Genomic DNA, 19,864 nt, shown 5'->3' on the forward strand with positions numbered 1-19,864 from the left:
AAAATCCATTCTGAATTCTTCTATAAAAACTTATTTTCTTTAATAATTGTCTTTTGCATGCCTGCATCTTTTCTCTTGCTAAGTGTTGGGGGTTTTTTTTCTTCTTTTATTTCCTTTTTTTTTTTTTTTTTTTTTTTCTTTTTTCCTTTTTCCTCCCCTTTTGGTCTTTCTTCCCTAAAATCTCTCTTTTCTTTCCAGAAATTGCTGATGTCCACAAGTCTCCGTTCTCCCTTGTTTTGATTAACCAGCGATGAACAACAGAATTTGTGAAAATCAGTAAGCCTAAAATATTTAAATACTTTTTACTAAAAAGGTGGTTTCACTTTATTTGAAACATTTTGCAAAAGCCCCAGTAAGTATTTTAACCATAAAAAAGCAAAGAAAATGATTCTGCAAAACCCATGCTGTGAAAGGAACACATACAACAAAATTAGTTTCTGACCTTTCCTTGTTCCACTCAGTTTCTCCTTTATTTTTCCCACAAGTCCAATAACTTTCTACACAACCCAGACCATTTTCTGACTTCAAAACTCAATCTTGCCTCTTCTTGTCCATCACTAGGTATGACTGACTTTTCCCCTAAATGTTCAACTTTTTCTTTTCTTTTCTTTGTCCTCCTCTTTACTTTGGGTCAGAGCTTGCATGCACTGTCTGTTATGGACAGTAAATGAAACAGATCTGGATCTATTAAAAATTGTAGAGAGATACAGCACAGGTACTAAAGGAACTCTCATGACCTAGGGGTCCACCAAGAGGTAGAGAAGGCTATCAGGAAAATTTTATTCCATATTGTTTTCATGCAGAAAGAAATCAGGAAAGAGAAGACTCAGTGCAATATATATGAATACCAGTATCTCACACAATGAATTCATGCTTGGTTTAGATGCTCTGATTTCTTTGTTTCCAAAGAAACATTCCATATTGTGATGCCAAACATTAATATCAGGTTTTCAGTACATAAAACTTTCAGCAACTGAAATACTGAAGGGGCATATGTGTGTACATGCCTCACAAGCCTTTGGACTGTGCTGATCAGATGAAACCCAGCTCTGGTCTAAAGCAAAATTAATTGTGAATGGCTCAGTCAATGTCCTAGCAAGGGGGGCCCATATTACTAAAAAAACACTGAAAAATCCAAAGTGCAGAAAAATCTCTTCATTCCAAAAAAAAGTCACATACTTCTCCTTGTTCCAACTCTAGACAGTCGGAGACCCTGATTTTTTTTTCCTCTGTCAGCCCATCCTAACGCTGCAACATAAACCAAAATACTTCAAAAACAATCTGCTGCTGCTGTCTGAAAGTTTAATATCACATCAGGAATAACACACCACCACTTCTCACTGCAAGACAAGCAGTGCAGATTGCTAATATATAGTAAATAATCCCTTCATCCAAAATCGTTTTCAGATCTTGTTCAATATTTACTTCTTTTTCATTGTCCTTTTGGTTATTATTAGTAAAACAATATCACTACAAGTTTGACAACAGCACATAAGAAGACAGTATACCATGCATTTGACCCAACTATTTTTTTTCCCCACCAAGTCACTATTTATGGGAAATGGCCAGCAGGTAAATGAAGATAAATTCTGTCTACTTTCTCCCCCCATCCCTACACTCCTACTTCAGTGTTCAGCTTTTCATATATAGAGAAAAAAGAATACACTTATTTTCTACTTCACTGCTTGAGCAAATGGATTTTATGGATATCAAACAGAAAAATGGATGTCCATTTCTGTCTTCTCAAGAACATCTTGAGCTGCAAGAACCTACAGAACAAGAATCCAAAGCTTGCTTCCAAAATCCAGGTCTGTACCAGCTGGCTTTCTGCCAGCACCTTTCTGAGGCAGCATCAGTTGAATCACTTGCCCTTTCTCTTGTCCTTCCCTCATCCCTATCATGATGATGAGCAAGTATCACAAGAGGCCAGGGCAAGCAAAGGTTTGAACTCAGACATCAAACACATAATGCAATTATAACACCCAGGTAACAAGTGTGGTACCTGCAGCTCTGTTTGGAAGAAGAACTTCTGTGGACACTGTGTGCAGTCATAGATCTTGTCCTCTTGTCCATGGGCTGAGAAAATATGCTGCTGCAACTTGTTTGCTTGGACAAACACTGGAATATTAGACAAACAACAAGCTTTTCATTATTTCATACTGCAAGTGAAGAGGGTTTTATGAACAATTTCCCATTAACACTCAGCAATTCCAAGAAGTAAATTTAGGCTGGAGCACTCTGCTTTCACATTACACTGTTGCTGTAATGTGTACCAATGCACACTATTTATCTACCAAGTGTGATCCTTCTTCTAAAGTCAATGCATTAGAAGAGATGTCTGGCTTATAAAAAAAACCAACAACCAAAACAAACAAAAAAACCCAACCAAAAAACAGCCAACACAAAAAAAAAACAACCTACAAAGAAAAGAAAGGGATCCTAACAGCGCAACCAATGAGGGTTTCAAATATAAAGAATGTAAAAATTCTATTTTCTCTTCCGAATTATTTCTTCATGCTTACTGCACTTTGATTGAACACTCCTAAAACTTATTTCCTAGCAACCATCAGGTTTGAAAAACATAGATGCCAAAGTCTTATTTACTCTGTGTGTCTAAAGTTAAAGCTAACAAACAGCTCTGTATTTAAATGTGTTAATGCTAAAAATTATATCCCACAGCTACACTGGGGCAATGTCTATAAATGTGAAACAGAACTGCAGGTAAATTCTCTTTGGATACTTTAAGATCAACTCTGCCTACACACTGAATGCAAGGGTTTCAATAATATAAACATGTTCAATTTTAATGACTACAAAACAAGGCCCTAAGACTGTGTAACGGTTTACCTAGGAGACATACTATTAATAATTAAATTGTATATGCCAGAGGCAGTGTTTGGGTTGGCAGCACTGACTTCTGATGGATGCCTGGTGCACTGTGACCTAAAAAAGTTTGCATCTACAATATTAATCTGTATAGGCAGGGAAAGGATTTATTAAAGATGCTGGCATTTGACTTTGACTCCACTCCTAATCATTAAAATTATTCTAATTGCAAGGCAACAAAAAGCATCAGAATATTGTTCTTCTGAGTCATACATTTTAATCACATTTCTCATTACCCTGAAAAAAATAAATCAGATTCCATTTTCCATATAAAACTTATATCGGTGATTTTTACTTTTTGCTAATATTCTAGCAAGACATGCTGAAATAATTTAATGGCATATTGCTAATAAACCACTATTGTTTATGATTAATGCTTGGTGTCTATTTACCCCATCAGCAAAAAGTGTTTCACACATATTGGAATCGACTTATCCCCATACTCTTTAACACATTTTACAAGGTTACTGGTTCAAACATAAAGGGATTAATTTTATCAGGGATCTTGCTCAAAAGGAGAAATATCACTGGGTACTCCTTACATATGCACGTTTTTATATTTATTAATTTTCTATATTGCATTTACAACTCCCCCAAACTTAGAAACTGAAGATTCATAGCATTCCACTAAAAAAGGATCAACTCATATTGTGTGCACAAAGATGAAAGAAAAAATTAGTAGAATAAGTAATAAAACTAAAAAATAAAAAAACCCACCCAGCTGAAAGAAGTATTGAGCACAGATTCCTAACAGGCAAACTGTTTACAGCAATACTATCCATGCTCAGATATTACTATGACAAGCTGTGCAGTGAAGATGAACAATGTATTTTTTTAATTTTATAACCCCCAGAAATGTGTGAAACCTGAATGCAGTGAGGTAATAATCATCACCAGACACTGTATCTGAGAGATGAAAAATTCAGCTTTAATTTTCTTCTGCAGAGAGCTCTTAGGTTTTATTGGGAGGGGAGCTGCCAAACAAAGAGAAGTAAAATGAAGGTATTACTGAGTCTATTTGCCTATCAATGACAATCCTCCATTCCCATTAATGGAGAACTGAAATCTTGAATGGCTTCCAGAATTAGCATGCCATTGATGTGAAAATACCCAAAGTGTGTCACGTTTGTGATTATATTTGATTCCTATCTTGTAAAGCAAAATTGGGCATGTACGCTACATATCAACACTTATGTTTTAGGTTATCATTTTACAAAATGTTCTATTAGGAAGTCCTTAAAAAAACACAACTCTGTAGACATCCTTTTAATGCATCTTCATTTCCAACAACAGTATTTTTCTGTTCCTCATTATGGCCCCAACACTGCAGTGCTTAGCCCTCGTGGGTCATTTTCTCACTTGGGTTTTATTACTGTGTAACACCGCTGACTTGGGGAGGATTATTCCACACTTGGACTTGTGTCAGTGGAAAGCAGAACTTGACTTGTGGCAAGACAGAAGGGTTTGCTTTCTAAAGCACATTACAAGGGTGTTTCTTCTTGCCACAAGACAACAAACCCATGCAAATGGGCTTTCTTACCCAGTCGGGGGTGAATGTTGTTGCATAGGTTATGTCTAGCAGCCTTCGCCTATGGGGTGAAGTTCTGCTCTGAGATAAAACCTTTTAGATTACACATCTGTAGATTTAAAGCACAAATTTATGAGCAGATTTAACCTCAGCAAGTTTGGAATATGAAGGTGATGAACGTGATACCACAGAAAGCAACAAACTATCACTTCTTCAATCACAAGAAAATCAGACGTCAGAGAGAAGAACTTGAAATGCAGTTCTTACAGATGGATGCCTGACCTTCCAAGAAGCTCAGCTTTCTAAATGATTTCTGATCAATATTACTAATGAGCACAAATGTAATGTTCCCTCCTAAAGCTAACCTTAAGCCAGCCCAGTTTAAGTGGAGTTCTGCACACAACAGCTAAGGGCATGATTGGGTGGAGATGTGATTGTCTCCTACCTGTAAAGCACACTGGACATTTGAAGGTGCCCCCCATGCCTTCGAAGCTGTGCTCTATCAGGTGGCACTGAAGCTTGGCAGGAGAATCAAATGTCTGATTGCAGAGCTTGCATTCATGGTTCAGTCCTTCATCTGCAGGAGAAATCAAAAGAAAAGTGAAATTCACCATGGCCCTTGCCAAAGAGAAAGTTCAATATGATTTTATTTTTCTAAGCTCAGGAAACTGGGTGTACTTCAGCACCTACAGCTGCTAAAGTGTTCTCTTGCCTGGTAGGTATCAGAATGTACAAAGCTTAATTGGGCATTAAAAGCACAGATTTTCCACATTCAATTACTACCAAAGAGGAGTGTAGAGCATTAGACTTCAGGAGGAAATAATGAGTGGGACAAGATACATTATCTCTTAGCAGTGTCACCCGATCACAACCAAGTTTGTCTGCAAAACGGAGCAATATAAGGCTGATCACACATCATCCCATCTACCATGGGTAAGAACTGTGAATGCAGAGTTTTGGCACTCTGGCTGACTCTGGAGTTTCTTGTAACCAGCTTGAGAAGGAAGGGTAATTTATACCCTCACATCACCCTGCTCCACGTTTCCAGTCCCAGGGGCGTACGCAAAACCTTTTACAAGCCACAGGATTTCCCAGCTCCCTTTCTGACAATCCCAGATCTTTCCCTTTATTTGCATTTCTCCTCTTAAAGGCTTAGAAAAGTCCCTGTGTGTCTCCTGACGTCGCTTTCCCGTCAAGGTCCTGCAGCTTTAAAACCCTTCCCGCTCCCTGCTGCTTGTTCCTCCGCTTCCTTCCATTGTCCTCCGAAGGCCGGCTGGTGCCTGGCACCAGGTTCCCTTCCTGAGGGTGCTGCAGGATTCATCCACTCCTCCATGAGGGCAGTCAATGGCTGTCCTACTTAGAAACAGTTGCTAGGTAAGAAGTGGCTTCCAGCCCTGCTGCAGAGGCCTCAATTCCCACAGCGCCGCTTAGAAAAGGTCCTTCTGTATGTCACCGGTGTGCTACACGAGTAGCATTGATCTCACGGGTAAATACTGTATCTGATTATTAAAAATCAAGGGGAAATAAAACACTTGGAGACCGGCACAGCTCCCTGCTGTTTCTGAGGGGGGAAAGAGTGATTTAGGAGAGCGTCCTGCCCACCCCCAACACCTAAATACTGGGCTGCCTACCTCCTGCCCTGCAAGCACTGCCTGCAGTGATTAGTGACCGCAATGACAGACGTTTGCACTTGGCAGTGGCTGTAGATGGTGACAGCAGAGACAGTGGTGACAGCAGAGAAAATGTTCTGCACGGCACACAGCAATCCTCCCTACATACGTAAAGAATGCACGTGGGGCCGTGTGTCCTCTCAAAAATGATCCTTGGTATTGCGTTAGAAATTAAAACATGTCCATGGTAGCCCTCGGTTTTCACTTCCCATTAGCCCAGAAACTAAATTTGGCCTTCGCAGAAGTCATGGCATCTTTAGCAAACTGTGGGTTTTAAAGCCAAATGGTGGTGGATGTTCTGCAGCTGGGACTACTGAAAACTACCATTTTGGGTTTTCAAATGGATACACTGGTATGTCATAATCTTTTTAGCTCTCTTCCTTTCTTGGTGCAACAGAGTGGTGCCATCAGGATAGACAAATATGACTGAACGATGCCCGTGTGCTCACACAGAAAAGTCCAGACTTCCTTTTGTCCTCTACCTGATTGTTCATTAGAGTAATGAAACTGCTTGGCTTCAGCCACCCACACTGATGGTCAGGTACTGTTGGCTGAATGTGCAAAAGACTTCCAGGGACAGGCTAGGGGTAAGTGACACCTTCTAATCAGAAGATACCATCGGATATAGGCTAACCATTTCCTTAGTAGGAAAATTTTAGTAGATTCTCCAGAGTTGCTTGGAATTTGGAGTTTTCCACCACCACAAACCCTTCCAGTGTGTTCTGCTTTTGCTTCTGCTGAGAGAAGACAAGTATGGCCCACTTAAGCAGTGTCAAAGCACACACCAGCCAGTACACCTAAGAGAGGTGGCCACATCCTGCCAGGCAAGGCTCTTCACCAGGCTCTCTAAACAGACAGCAGCTCCCAGCTGTGGGTAAAGCTGCAGAACAGCATACTGAAAAGAAGAAGAAATCTCAACTAACCATATATAAATAGTTCCCTGAACCTGCAAATCAATTACAAAAAATGCACAGACTGCCACATGTGATCAGAATGTTTTTCCTACATTCAGATCCTTGCCATGGTCATTACCAAAATGATAGTTGTGAAGATGGTAGAAGTCCCCACAAAAGGTCATTATGGGCTAGAAAGCCCTTTGAGTGAAGTTTCTTCATCAGCCTGTTTGTGTTGATACACACAGTCAAAGCAATCAGGACAAAGGGAGCTCCATCTCAGGATCTTCCACATGTCAAGGTGAAGATAAATCAATGTCAATTCTCAAATCTCAGAGTTACTGTTGGCAAAGTGTAAATGAACCATGCTAATCATTCTTGAGCATGGGAACACTGAACGGGGAGCTCTTCAAACATTCCAAGGGAGAAAGACTTCTTAAAAAGAAATATTTTTATATGGAGCTGCTCAACTCAGACAAGGCCTTTTTCTCTTTCCATTACCTTAGCTAATGAGGAAAAAGTAGGGAGAAAGGCGTGCACTCCCAGTGCTGAAGCAAACCTAATTTTAGTTACACAGTATTTGTACTTGTTCAAGAAGAACTGAACCCATTAAATGTGACCCTATTGTATTTCCCACATCATTCAGATCCAAGGGGATCTCCTGGTCACAAACATCAAAACCACTTTGATTACTATATGTTGCAAATCCAATTTTCCTAAAGGCTTATAAACAGGGTTTGAAAAATCCCCTCACCCACTCGCCTGGGGCATATAGGAAACTTCCCCAGGCAAGAGACATCAATTTGTGCAGAATCTAAGCTTTCTCTCAAAAATAAAATGTTTTTAGACTCCTAGTTCTAAAGACCATATTTAAAATATGACTACATTTGTATAACTAATAGAATAAATTTTTTCTAAGTCCCACTGTTCAGGGAGCTATAAATCCCTCTCCTCACACTTTTTTTTCACCCATTCTGTGCAAATCACCTGCTCCCTGCTACAACTGTGGAACAAAGGGCAAGGTTCCAGTCCTTGAATTCAAGAATGTGAGACCAGTATGATTTAAATTTAAAGGAGACAGATAAGGTTACAGTATTGGCAGAAGAGCCAGGAGTGCTGGGTTCCATTCCAAACTCTGACACTGACTTACTCTTATCACCTTGGGCATGACAGTATGGCCTGTTTCTCAGGCTACCCATCTCTAAAGAAGAGGTGGTAATTTTTAATTTCTACTTTAATAGGCTGACCTAATTAATATCCCTTAAGACTTTTAATACAACTGGGACAGTGGAGCTGGAGAAGAGTCCAGGACTATCTACCATAAACAGAAGACCCAGAATCACTGCCATCTGCCTTTGAAAAGGTTTAAGATAACATGTCCGGGCACACAGCTGCCTGCTTGTTTGGGTCACACAGCACTGCAGAAGGATGATGGAACAAGGCTTTGTCCCTGCTCTGCTCTCCATAGAGAATTTAAAAGCACGGCCAACATTTTATCTCCCACCAGCATGAAAGAGACAGGGTGTGGCAGCTCTTGCAAAGGTGCCAGATGTGGAAAGAGGATGCAAAAGGCTCTGTTTACATGCTGGCCTCTGTCTAGCTCTTCATGTTTAGCAAACAATTTTATAGGGTGCTATGGAAGTGCAAAGTATGATATCATTAATAAATAAAAGACCGGTGAAATGTCACATTTTCAGTTTCCATTTGGGATAAATCTGAAATGGAATGGAGTGTCAGATACAGTCCAAGAGGCTCTTCTTCTGTGTAGAGCAGAGATACTGCTCTTTGCTCTTACTCAAGGGGAAAAAAAGTAAAAAAAAAAAAAAAAAAAAAAAAAAAAAAAGTAAAAAAACCCACTGAACAGCTTTAAAAAATTCAATCAAAATAATCTGCTCTTTGGAAAGGTGGCGGCTGACAGTAATTGGAAAATACTGTCTGACTCATTTATTAAAGTGAGATTCAGAGTCAATTGATTTAATAACCATTAGAATATTCTATTAAGGATATAATAGGTGGCACAGCCCTATTTTTTATTAAGAATTATAGGTAAGAAATAAGCAATGCTATGGAATTTTAGAAAACTGCTGTATGGATTAGACTAAAAATACAGCTTGCGAAAGAGGTATAAAAGCAGCAACTATCAGGAGGAGGAATAGGACAGTACATTACAGTGCAAATGAGTTAGCTGAATGATGAAAAAGAAATGAACCTTTAATATAAAGCCTGCACTTTTCCAAATCTAACAGAAAACCCTGCACTGCATTCCCTGTTGTGGTACATCGTAAAACAAGTCAGCACGTCCTTCACATTATGGATCCAACAACTCCATAAGGAAGGCAAGAACAAAGTACCCACTGTACAGCACAGAACTGCTGCTTACTGTTGCCCTTACATGGTTAGGGTGTGAGTTTGGATATGGTTAAGGCCTCACAACATGGATGAGGATGGTTTATCCACCGCTGGCAGACAAATGAATTTGATGCATGCAGAATTTCTGCGTAAGTAAATGACTTTCCATTTGTAATCTTTATTCAGATAGTGGGAAAATGTAAACATGAATCAATTCAAAATAAATGCATTTAATATTCATATAAATGTTTAATATTTACACAAATATTAAATGTTTCAGTGGGGGTAGGTAGATTTTAATTGAGGTGCAGCCCATAACTTATGCAACTAACTTGATAACCAGCTATAAAAGCAAACAAAATCAGTCTTTGTGTTGAGCATACAATCGCATTTGGGGATCCTCTGTCTTTGCACTGGCTACCCACACTGCTGAGTAACTTGTATAGCAGGTGAGATCCCCTCACCCAAACCTCCACTTGAGGTACTGTTGTAGATGACCTGGCCCAATTTGTGTTACAACCCCAACAAATAACTTGTCCATTTCATGGAAGGCCCTGACATTTCAATATACGCTTTAAACAAGTGAAACCCTTTAAGCAGTCTCTGGACTGTGTATCCCATGTTTATGCTTCTTGCTCTTCAATAAAAGCAAAACTAGAGCAGCTACAAGCAAATGTTCACTGGCTGACTTACATGCAGCTGTTAAGTCAGTAACCACTGGGGGCCCTCTTATATTGTCTGATCAACGCTACAGCCATTACCGAGTACCAATTTGTAACAGTTTATAAGTAACACTTTCTCTTATTCACCCTCGAGATTGTCCAGAAGGGTCCTTCTGCATTATACTCTGAATAAATCTATAGGCAAAGGTCCAAAGATGATGATGATGTTGTCTTGGTAAATCATCACAAGGCTGGGTCCATGCTTAAAAGAATCTGCTAAGAAGTAGCATAAACTCTGCTCTCCACACACAACACAGAGATGAAATAGCCTGCAGTCTCTACATGTTTTTCAGGCCATAAACAGCTCCCACATTCAATGTGTTTTCTTTAATTTTTTTTACCAAGCAAACCATGCCCCTAAACCAATTTCTCCTTCACATTGCTTCTACTCTTCCCTGAGTTAATTTTGCAGCACACATTTGTAAGCCAGAGAACTGGAAGGAAGGAACAGCATGGATGACAGCTAACCCCTTGGCTGCAACATCTCACACTGAAAACCAGGGAAGGACAAAATACATTGTACAACACTATAACTTGTAGACTATACAACCATCTGTACTTCCTAGCTTATAGTAATGTGCTTGGCTACATCTTTCTAATTCTACTGACCATACAGCCACACACTCGCCAGCCTCTCTGTGCCACTAGAGACAATCTCATTCCTGTTCAAAATTTGGTCTTAGGCCCCACTACAGTGAACAAGTGTTTGACAAGTCTCCTCACCTGCTAAGGTACACAGAACACCTCTTCCAAGCCTGGATGCTGAAGTGAAACAGTGCCTGAAGTCTCTGTTTCTCCCTGATCATAATAGTGCTTCTGTCATTTTCAATTTTTCAGACATTATCAGAATGAAAAACCCTATTCATCATGGTGTTAGTTTTGGAAGCTGACTAGAAAAGTATGGGAATATAGTGATAAAGAAGGACATATAGTAAAGGCAAAGCATACAGCTGGAAATTGCAGTAGGAAAAAGAACACATCTGGAATTCACAGCTGTGAGAAGAACCTGTCATGGAAAAAAGGGGCTTTTTAAAGTCCTAACTATTAGCTCAGTCCTGTTGGGATAGGCTTAAGTATTGGGTGGAAAGACAGAAGTACACCTGTGTTTCTCCTGCAACGTCTAGGGCAGATCACAATATGTTTGGAATCAGCAGGGTGAAGGAAGCACATACATCTCCCATCCTCTCAGCACTGTTAGGATACATTTCCCTGTTGTGCCACATACTACTGCTGCTGCTGGAAGCCTGCATGGGGGTCTGGGTTTGCTCGTAATAACACTTTCAGCTGAAACCATGTTAGCTAGAGACTGGGAGATTTGACACATCAGGCTGCAACCTGAGCAATGTCTCTCCCCTTGCTTCAAAATGTCTTTTTGGAGCAAGAGTGCCCACGCCACAGGATGGAGGTGGACAAGATGCAAGGAACAATCCTAAACTCAAGTCATTGGTAAATGTAGCCTCCCAAGGGAAAAATTGAGACCTGGCTATGACTCTTCCTTGAAGGACACTGGCCAATGTTAGAAGGAAGAGGATGGGGTATGCACTGTGCTGTTGAGGCCAGGCCATGCTGGCTCCCAGCAGCACCAGGTAGGAAGCTTAATTCAACATGCAAGGAATAAATCTTACAGCCTTCTGCAGCGTGTTGCTAAAGCTACGACAAAGGGTGCTGATTGATGGAGTGACAAAGAGCTGGGATCCACCTCCTCAATTAAAGCAAAAGTTCATCTCTCCAGGGCCAGATTTTGAAATTAGATCTGCTTAAGGGAAAGCCAGTCTACTGCATCTTTCATTCACTGTATTTTTGTCTGAAGCAAGGGATGCATTTCACTTCACCAACTGTTCACTTTTTTGCTTGGTTGCACTCACTTTGGCTGCTTGTAAGTGAACTCTTTTTACCACATGTGCCTTGTATGTTCTATTAAAGCTACGACTTGTCTGGCTTCAGTGAGGATGGATGAAAATAAAAGAAGGGCAACTGGCAGGTTCTATTTCTTAATAACTGTCATGTTTTCAGCTCAAATGAGAACGACTTAAATGCAGCAAATGCCCTCTCCATCAAAGAACACCATTTTCTGGGCAACTGGCTACCAGGAGAGAGTTCAGGAATTCAGCAACAGTGCTATTCACCATCTGATGGGACATGCATAATTTGCTACTCCTTGTCTGTAACTGTGCTAGGAAAAGGTATTAAAATTGGTTCAAAAAAAGTCTGCGTTGCACCACGTAGCTATTCACATTACAAGGTTACACTCCATCATTGCAATAAAATCCCATGTGACAGAGCTTATTTTGGAAACAATTTTACCATGGGATATAAAAAGAAATTTAAACCTTTAGGAATAAGCTGAGTGCTATGAGTTATTTGTAGATGGATGATCCAGCTCAACGTTTACCTTTTCAAAAACCCACTTAGTGCTCACTGATTAAAAACTCAGAGACCGATCATTCTAACAAGGCATAACCAGCTCAAGGGAGCAGACCTCTTGTCTTACTAGACTCTTGTCTAGACTTTTTGTGGGACTAAATTCTGCCAAACTGTGAGAACAAGCCCCCTATCCCTGCACTGCAGAGGGAGATACAGATTATTATCTGCATGTTACAGATAAAAACCCCAAAACCCCAGAGCTGCTAAATGTCTGTTTTTCTACCTCAAACAGAGAATGAAAATACTCTTACTAAATTCAAGTGGATGAAGAATCAGGCCCTGCTTTATCTACCCATCTTTATGAACTCAGTGCCAGAAACACACAGACTCATAGAATGTTAGGGGTTAGAAAGGCATTAAGGTCAGAATTGAGTTGTTTTTTTTTTTTTTTTTTCTCTTTTCTCTGAGTTAAGAGTCCATTTCTTTCTGAAAGGAAAGTTTTTTGACCAAACCTTCTCCAGCAAATTAAATTACAATTTGAATGGCTCTGAGATATCCTGGGCAAAGTAGTTATTAACAATTTAATCAAACTGTAGGGGGAAAAAACTAATAAAAATGTCACATTTGTGCTCAGAAGAATTAAAAACAGTAAAATATAAGTAAAAACTTTTGTCTTTTTTAGCACTTTTCATTTAATTTCAATATTTTTACTCACTGTGTAAGCTAAACTTCGGTTTTAATGTTCTTACTTTCTGTTTGGAGAGCCAGCTTTCTCTGTTAATAGATGTTAAATACCTACTAGTAATGCCCACCCACCTGGGACTACTGGAACTGGGGGAAGCACGGATATGTTTGCTTTTTAGTACTGCACAAAGAAAAAACAAACTGTTAAACTAGGAGAGGCTATTTCATGTTGCATAAAATAAACGCAACCTGTTTTAAACTGATGAGTATTGGGAAATCATCTTGCACGGAGACAACCAAATTATCAATATTAATCCTACATCACAGTAGACCAGCAGTAGAAATTATATTTTGTACACAACTCTCATCAGGTATTTCTTTTCTTCTGAGTATACAGAAAGGGTCAGAGTGGTTTTTCTTCTTTTGTCATGAAGCCCTCATGTGCCTGGAAGTTAAAATCTCTAAATGCTGAAATGCTGTTTATCCAACCTACAAGCATTGCCTGGTTAGTCTTAAAAGAAGGGAAGAAAAAAGTAAAACAGGGGAAGGAAAAAAAAAAAAAAAGCAGAAGAAAAAGAAGAAAAAGCATAGCATAGCACTTCCCTGTATTACTGGGTATTTTAATTGATAGCATGATGAAATAACAGTACACCTTATATTTCCTAATACATCAGAAACTATTGGTAAGGTTTTCCAAATCTGAATGCCATTATATGAGCCAAAGGTTATTTGGCATCTTCTTACACAGGTGAGGGACACTGAAATGAGTGACAATTGCTGTGATATAGATTCAGCTCTTAAACTCATTTATTTAGGGGTGTATCAACTTCCCGCTTCCTTTCCTCTTACCCTCCATCACCTCCCTCCCAGACCTCAGAAAAACCAGGGAGAAAGAAGTGGTTCAGGCCATTAAGGCCCTCAGGTCTATGCTGATAACTGGGCATTTAATTAGATTCTTTTCACCCGAGCAAACTGCTTTGTCAGTTAGGGGAGATCTCCTTGTACAGCAATGTACTAAAATGATTAAGTACCATTTAATAAAAGGTATTATTTATATTGCTCATCTGACTTAGTTGGCTGTTTTATTTAGGAAAGCATGAGAAAGCTCAATTTTAATTTGCATTAACCTTTCCCTATCTCTCTCTTTGATCCTTCTATAAAATAAGCAAGCAGCTTTGGGCTCACATATCAAAAACCAGATCAGACTTCACTCTAAGCCTATTTTGCTCTCCTTCCCACTTTCTCTGCTGGTACTAAGACTTCACACTGAGCTGAACAAACAGCTGTTGGGATTTCTGCATTAAAAGTTCTTCATTTGTGGATAAGTGAATAATGAGGGGCAATTAGTTATTTTTCCTCTATTTGTTACATATTTGTGGGTTGGCTTTTTTTATTTTTCTTTAATTCTAAACTCCCCTTTTACAGATACATTCCAACACTTTACCATCCCTAAATCCCCACTAAAGCAAAGACAACTTTCAAGCAAACAATAATTTATAACTATGCTAACAACTGAGGAGTGGTGCCTAAAGAGCATCTCTCCTCTCCAGTGAACTTTCAGGGAGCAGAATGGCAAAGTTAACAACATGAAATAATAAAAGAAAGGAAAAACAAGAGAGGAGAGAAAACTGAGACGAGTTGGCTGAAAAGAGATGTATTGTTGGCAAGCAAAGATTGGTTGGGGAAGGAGAACAGATGTGGTAGAACAATAAAGAAAAAAGAGGTCAGGTTGAAAAGGCTGCTGGAGGAGAAGAGGTAGCAAGCAGAAGCAGGACAAGGGCATGAAACCTAGCTGGAGGTGAAGAGGCAAAACAAAGTTTGGATTTAAACCTAATATAAAATTTACTTAAGAAATGTAAAGAAGCATTCATTTATAGACAGAGGATGGGTAATTTAGTGCAGCTCCAACAGCAATGATGATAGATGTATTTCTACAGCCAAACGTCTCCAGCCAACAATGTTGCCACTATATAATCAATAACGATAAGCAATTAAAAAGAACACCAGGTTACAAGTATGGGACATCAAACTATATTACCAAAGGAAAAAAAAATACAGCACTGTTACGAGAAAAATAAATATATAGGCTGTCAGGTTAGTGTATATCGTCTCTGGATAAAACTTACAGAGCTGGAGAAAAATGTGGCGTGACATTAAATTACGATGAGGTGATTAACATCATGGAAAACCAAAAAACTCTTGTAAAGCTCTGAGGAATTCTGAAATGTGATATGAAAAACATGCCTACAACAGCAAGAGAGAGGTGGCTGACCACTGGAAGGCATTAGCCTTTCACTAATACATGCTCTAATAAATAACTTACAAGACTGCATTTCTTGGGTGAAATATTCTCCAAAAAGGCTGACTGAGTTTTTGTGGCAGGCAGGCCTATGTATGTGTCACTTCATTTAAATAAGAAGAGGTAGGGGGAGGAAAAAGGGGGAATCCAAGAAGAGAGGAGGATGCAAACCATGCTTAGGAGGAGGTGGGGTGATGGGGTCAAGAGAAGCAGACAAGCAGGGTTTGGCTGAGGTTTCTTCCACTCCCTTCTTTTCCAAGGGCTCTGGGCAAGTGCTCAGTTCCCCTTTTGCCTCTCTTTCACGCACGCCCCCGCAGCTGTCTCCCTGGAATGTGCTCCTCAACACTTTGATTTTCAGGGGGTCAGCTTCTGTCAGCCCAGTTCCAGCCCTGTGTCCCTCTCCTCAGCGAAGGAGTCTCCGGGCACCCCTTTTACCTCCCCTTCCCTCCACAAGAAACCCCTCCATGGTGGGTTCAGAGGGGCAGTGGCTGAGCTCCACATGGCTGCTGGAACTGCCTTGGGCTCCAGTCATCTTCCAGCCAGGACACGGGGGCAAAAAAGTCTGTGGACACCGTGGAGGGCAGCCAGTCAGTCACACCGCTAAGTGACATCTCCTTCTGAGACAGTGAGAGGTGGGAGCTGAGCTCTCTCTCACCCCCTCTGGGTTACACCTCTGAGCTATCTGGGATCACAGGAGAACGGTGCTGCTCCTGTCCCCCAGAACGTGGGGTGTTCCACACCCTTGAAAGCCCACCCGGGTCCTGCCCCACATGCAGTGCTCTGGGTCTGCACACAGGGTGTCCAGCACTCGCTGCAACCAGCTGCAAAAGCAGGAGAATGGGTTAAAAATCCTGGGATTTAACTGACTGTAAGTCTGGAGTTCTGCACTGGGCATTCAAGTTAGGGCAGTTTCCCCTCAGAGGTTTTGTCTCCTAAACAACAAAAGCAAGTGCCTGATTTATTTTTTAAATTTATTTTTATAACGAAGACTGAGATTTTGATGCTGTACTGTCATTTCAGGGGCTCAGCTTGGAAAAAAAGCACCTAACATTGAGACTTGTGATCAAATTGTGAAACTGTGAAACCTAATTTACCCAAATGAAATAGGGGACACAAAATTAATTCAGATAAATGAGGATTTCGAATAAGCAAGGGACTATTTAGTGCTTTTAATACACATCCTGGGACACAACCTCATTACAGATCAGGAGTGTTTTGTGGTAAGTTTGTGTCAGAGTGGAAGTGTCACTGACACAACAAATAAAACCAAAAATATCCTACTCCCTGATCGCTTATTTTGTGTTTCCAAACACACGCTACACGAGCCTGAAGAATAATTAACACTGGTGAGAAGACACAGCAACAGTGTATGAGTCTCACTACAGCAGACCTCTCATCATAGCAGAAATACAAATGTACTAGTTATCCTAACTGTGTTATGTTAAGTAGACCTTTGCCCCACATTATTACAAGTTAGAAGAGGGAGAGGGGAAAAGGAAGATATCAGCATTCTTGATATTTTATTTAGCCACACATGCAGTTGACAGAGTTCGAGAATAAGAAGAATGGAAGGAGGCACACAAAGCACTTGTAGACCCCTGTTTTTTCACAGCTAGTCAGGGAAAAGAGGACTGTTAAGAAAGACAGCCATCCCTATCACAGAGCAATCCCTGGCATTACTGCACACAAACACACACAAAAAAAAAAAAAAAAAAAAAAGTTAAAATATTTCTACAGCTGTCATGTGGAATCAAAAAGATGCTGTGAGCATCTTTACTCTGGGAAATTTTTAAATTTCTTAACTTTATGAGTATTTGTCCAAGACCTGAACAGGTTCATTTAAGCTACCATCTAAAATTTTAGATATTTTATACCATGATTATGTAATGAAGGTAAGCTCCACAGGAATTTGCTTCTGTTAACAGGAACATTTGATGATACTAAGAACTCAAAGGTTTTTTTAACAAAATTGTACAAGGCCTGCATCCTGCATTTAACTCACCTTGTCTTTTCTTTTTGAAAGCCTGAGGGCCATGTTTGGAAGCCCTGACACTCTTTAAGATGTGTCTTTATCACAAACCTTGCAGGCAGCAAGTTTCTGTACTTACAGACAGTGTCTGGCATGCTTGCTTGTCAGTCTTTCTCCAGAGTGGGGAAAACAAGCATCTGAGCCACAAAGATGCAAAGCAGATAGAATATGTCCCTCATCCCCTTCAATTGCCTCCTTCACCTTACTCAAGAAGCAACTTCTAATTTATTAAACCTGGAGGTGAGCAGAGGGATTTAATATTAGGCAGGGTCTGAACAACAGAAAATAAGGTCAAGGAGGAGTATTACCTCTCTAGACATATTTGGAAAAACAGGGGTATTTTAGAAGTAAAAAATAATAATAAAAAAAAAAAGATGGTGAGGAAAGTGTGAGGGCAAAGTTGCTTGCTATGCTGTGTATCACTCTGACCAGCAAGAACCCACTGTTAGTTCTGATAATGCAAGCAGATTTTTGATCCCATGACACTTCCACAAATAAGCAACATGTTTTGTTGATGTTCATTTCCGTTTGATTGCTGGATGTGATATATGATATGGCAGCGGAGAAGAACAAAAATTGCAGTGTTAAATCCCGGAAAATTATACAGCAGAAAAGGTAAGCAGGCTCTGTAGTTCAGCTGGGCACCAGAAGCCAAAGATCAGAACTGAAGATAATAGCTGATGAGGAATGCCTGCAGAGCATCAAGCAGACTGAGGTGAGGCAACCAAACTGTGAGCCCTACTTGCAAACCATCAGCCCACCTCCCTCTCTTTCCAGCATTTGATATGTGTGACTGACACACCCTTCCTCTACCGCAAAAGATAAAATAACAACAAGCTGACTACAAAGAGAAAAACATAACTTGAAACTGAGCTACAGCAAACAGAAGGTTGGCCGACATACCAAAACACCAGCTTTTTTCAGAAAATAAACCACTCTGAAGCTCTCAGGAAAAAGTGGTAATAGCAGAAAAATTCCAAATGCAAGTTGTTGCTTTGCCCTTGTTTCCTGGTGTTGGTAAGATATTACATAATGTACAATACAATAGCATTAAATCACTTGTTCTGGGCACCTCTGTGCCTGGATCAGAACTCTGTCACATCCTGGTTAAGTCAAAACTACCTGCCAAATAACTGGTATCTTTAACTCCAGGAAACACCACATAAAGAAGTGCAGGTTGCATGGCTGAGGTTTGCAGTGGTGTCTCTTCCCAGCAGTACAAAACAAATCAATGTCAGGAGGGAAGAGTTTGCCTACAATCTTGTATGTGTGTTTGCTTTTGTGTTAGAGAAACAGGAGAAAGCTAGCAAACACTGCAAGTAGAATGGTTTCAAGCATGAGGGAAATATGATGTGACTCTTACAGGGTTCATGAAATAAGTAACAAATGCCACTTCTTAGGGCAACCTGACCATTTTACCTCTGATAAAAAAAGAAGGCTCGTAGGGGCCAACTAATTTCAACTATGTGAACACCAACGGAGCATGTGGTCTTTCACGTTGGAAAATTTAAGTTTCAGGTTTTGTAATGTGCTTTTTGAACATTAAAAGGCAGCTTGATTCCTCAACCCCAGTGACTGCCAATGGATTCTTGGTGTCAGTCTGCATTTACACACCTTCAAAAAAAAATAATCCACCTCTCTGCTGTAGAACTGCAGAAAAAAACTCATTTTCTGCCCCCTTTATCTCCTGTCCGCACACACCATTCCCCCAAATCCCTCACTGTTTTCACCCCAAAATAAATACAAAGATCTGCTTCACTACGTTTGCTTGCATTAATTGACGTTAAAAAAGTCTGTTAAAAATAAAGCCCAGCAGTGACATTTTTCTTTGCTAAAGCATGATAACAGCACATTACAAACATTACAAAAAGGTCCCCTGGTAGGACTGCGAAGTTTCACACTGGCAGTAAAATGCATCTACTGTATATTCCATGATCTATCTATCTATCTTTCTATCTATTTATATTTTAATGCAGGATGTGTCAGAGATGCAGACAAAGCTCCCTGGTTCAGTAGCTGGGTTGCAATACTGAATGGGAGAACTGGATGGCCACTGAATATTTTTAGCATATGCATTCTACCCCAATCAAATAAGTGATCCTGTTTACTGGTGGCAATGACGCTTGCAGCTATTCAGTCCCAGTTTGACATTTTCCCTATGGCTGCACCTCTCTTGCTTTTGCACGAGTTGGGTGGTTCTGAAGGATGTGAGACTTTGTGCCCAGAGGTCCTTTTGACATTTCAGAACAATGCATTCATCAGGCTGTAAGTCTCCTGAGGTACACCCAGAGCAGCAGAAAAAACTAAAGAGCCACAGAACCCAGCTCACACACCCATTCTCCAAGAAATCTCTCCCTGTGCCATCTGACGTTTGGGTTTCTGGGAAAACAGTTTCAAGCCAAGTAAAAGACTGCATTGCCTTCAGGGGAGGTGAGTACAG

The 19,864-nt window shown here is 40.2% G+C and overlaps 1 protein-coding gene across 9 annotated transcripts in view; it reads right to left on the reverse strand.

Annotated features, from left to right (window-relative positions):
• Nucleotides 1-19,864, reverse strand: part of ZNF521 (zinc finger protein 521) — a 232,500-nt gene that overhangs the window by 25,722 nt on the left and 186,914 nt on the right. For all 9 annotated transcript variants that reach the window (XM_071737376.1, XM_071737377.1, XM_071737380.1 and 6 more), the window contains 2 exons: nt 4,860-4,991; nt 2,003-2,118 (listed from right to left, as the gene is read on the reverse strand). In XM_071737376.1, the coding sequence (XP_071593477.1) occupies nt 2,003-2,118; nt 4,860-4,991 (248 nt within the window). The remainder of the gene's footprint in view (nt 1-2,002; nt 2,119-4,859; nt 4,992-19,864) is intronic.

This window comes from Heliangelus exortis, chromosome 2, assembly GCF_036169615.1.
Source record: "Heliangelus exortis chromosome 2, bHelExo1.hap1, whole genome shotgun sequence".
NCBI lineage: Eukaryota > Metazoa > Chordata > Aves > Apodiformes > Trochilidae > Heliangelus > Heliangelus exortis.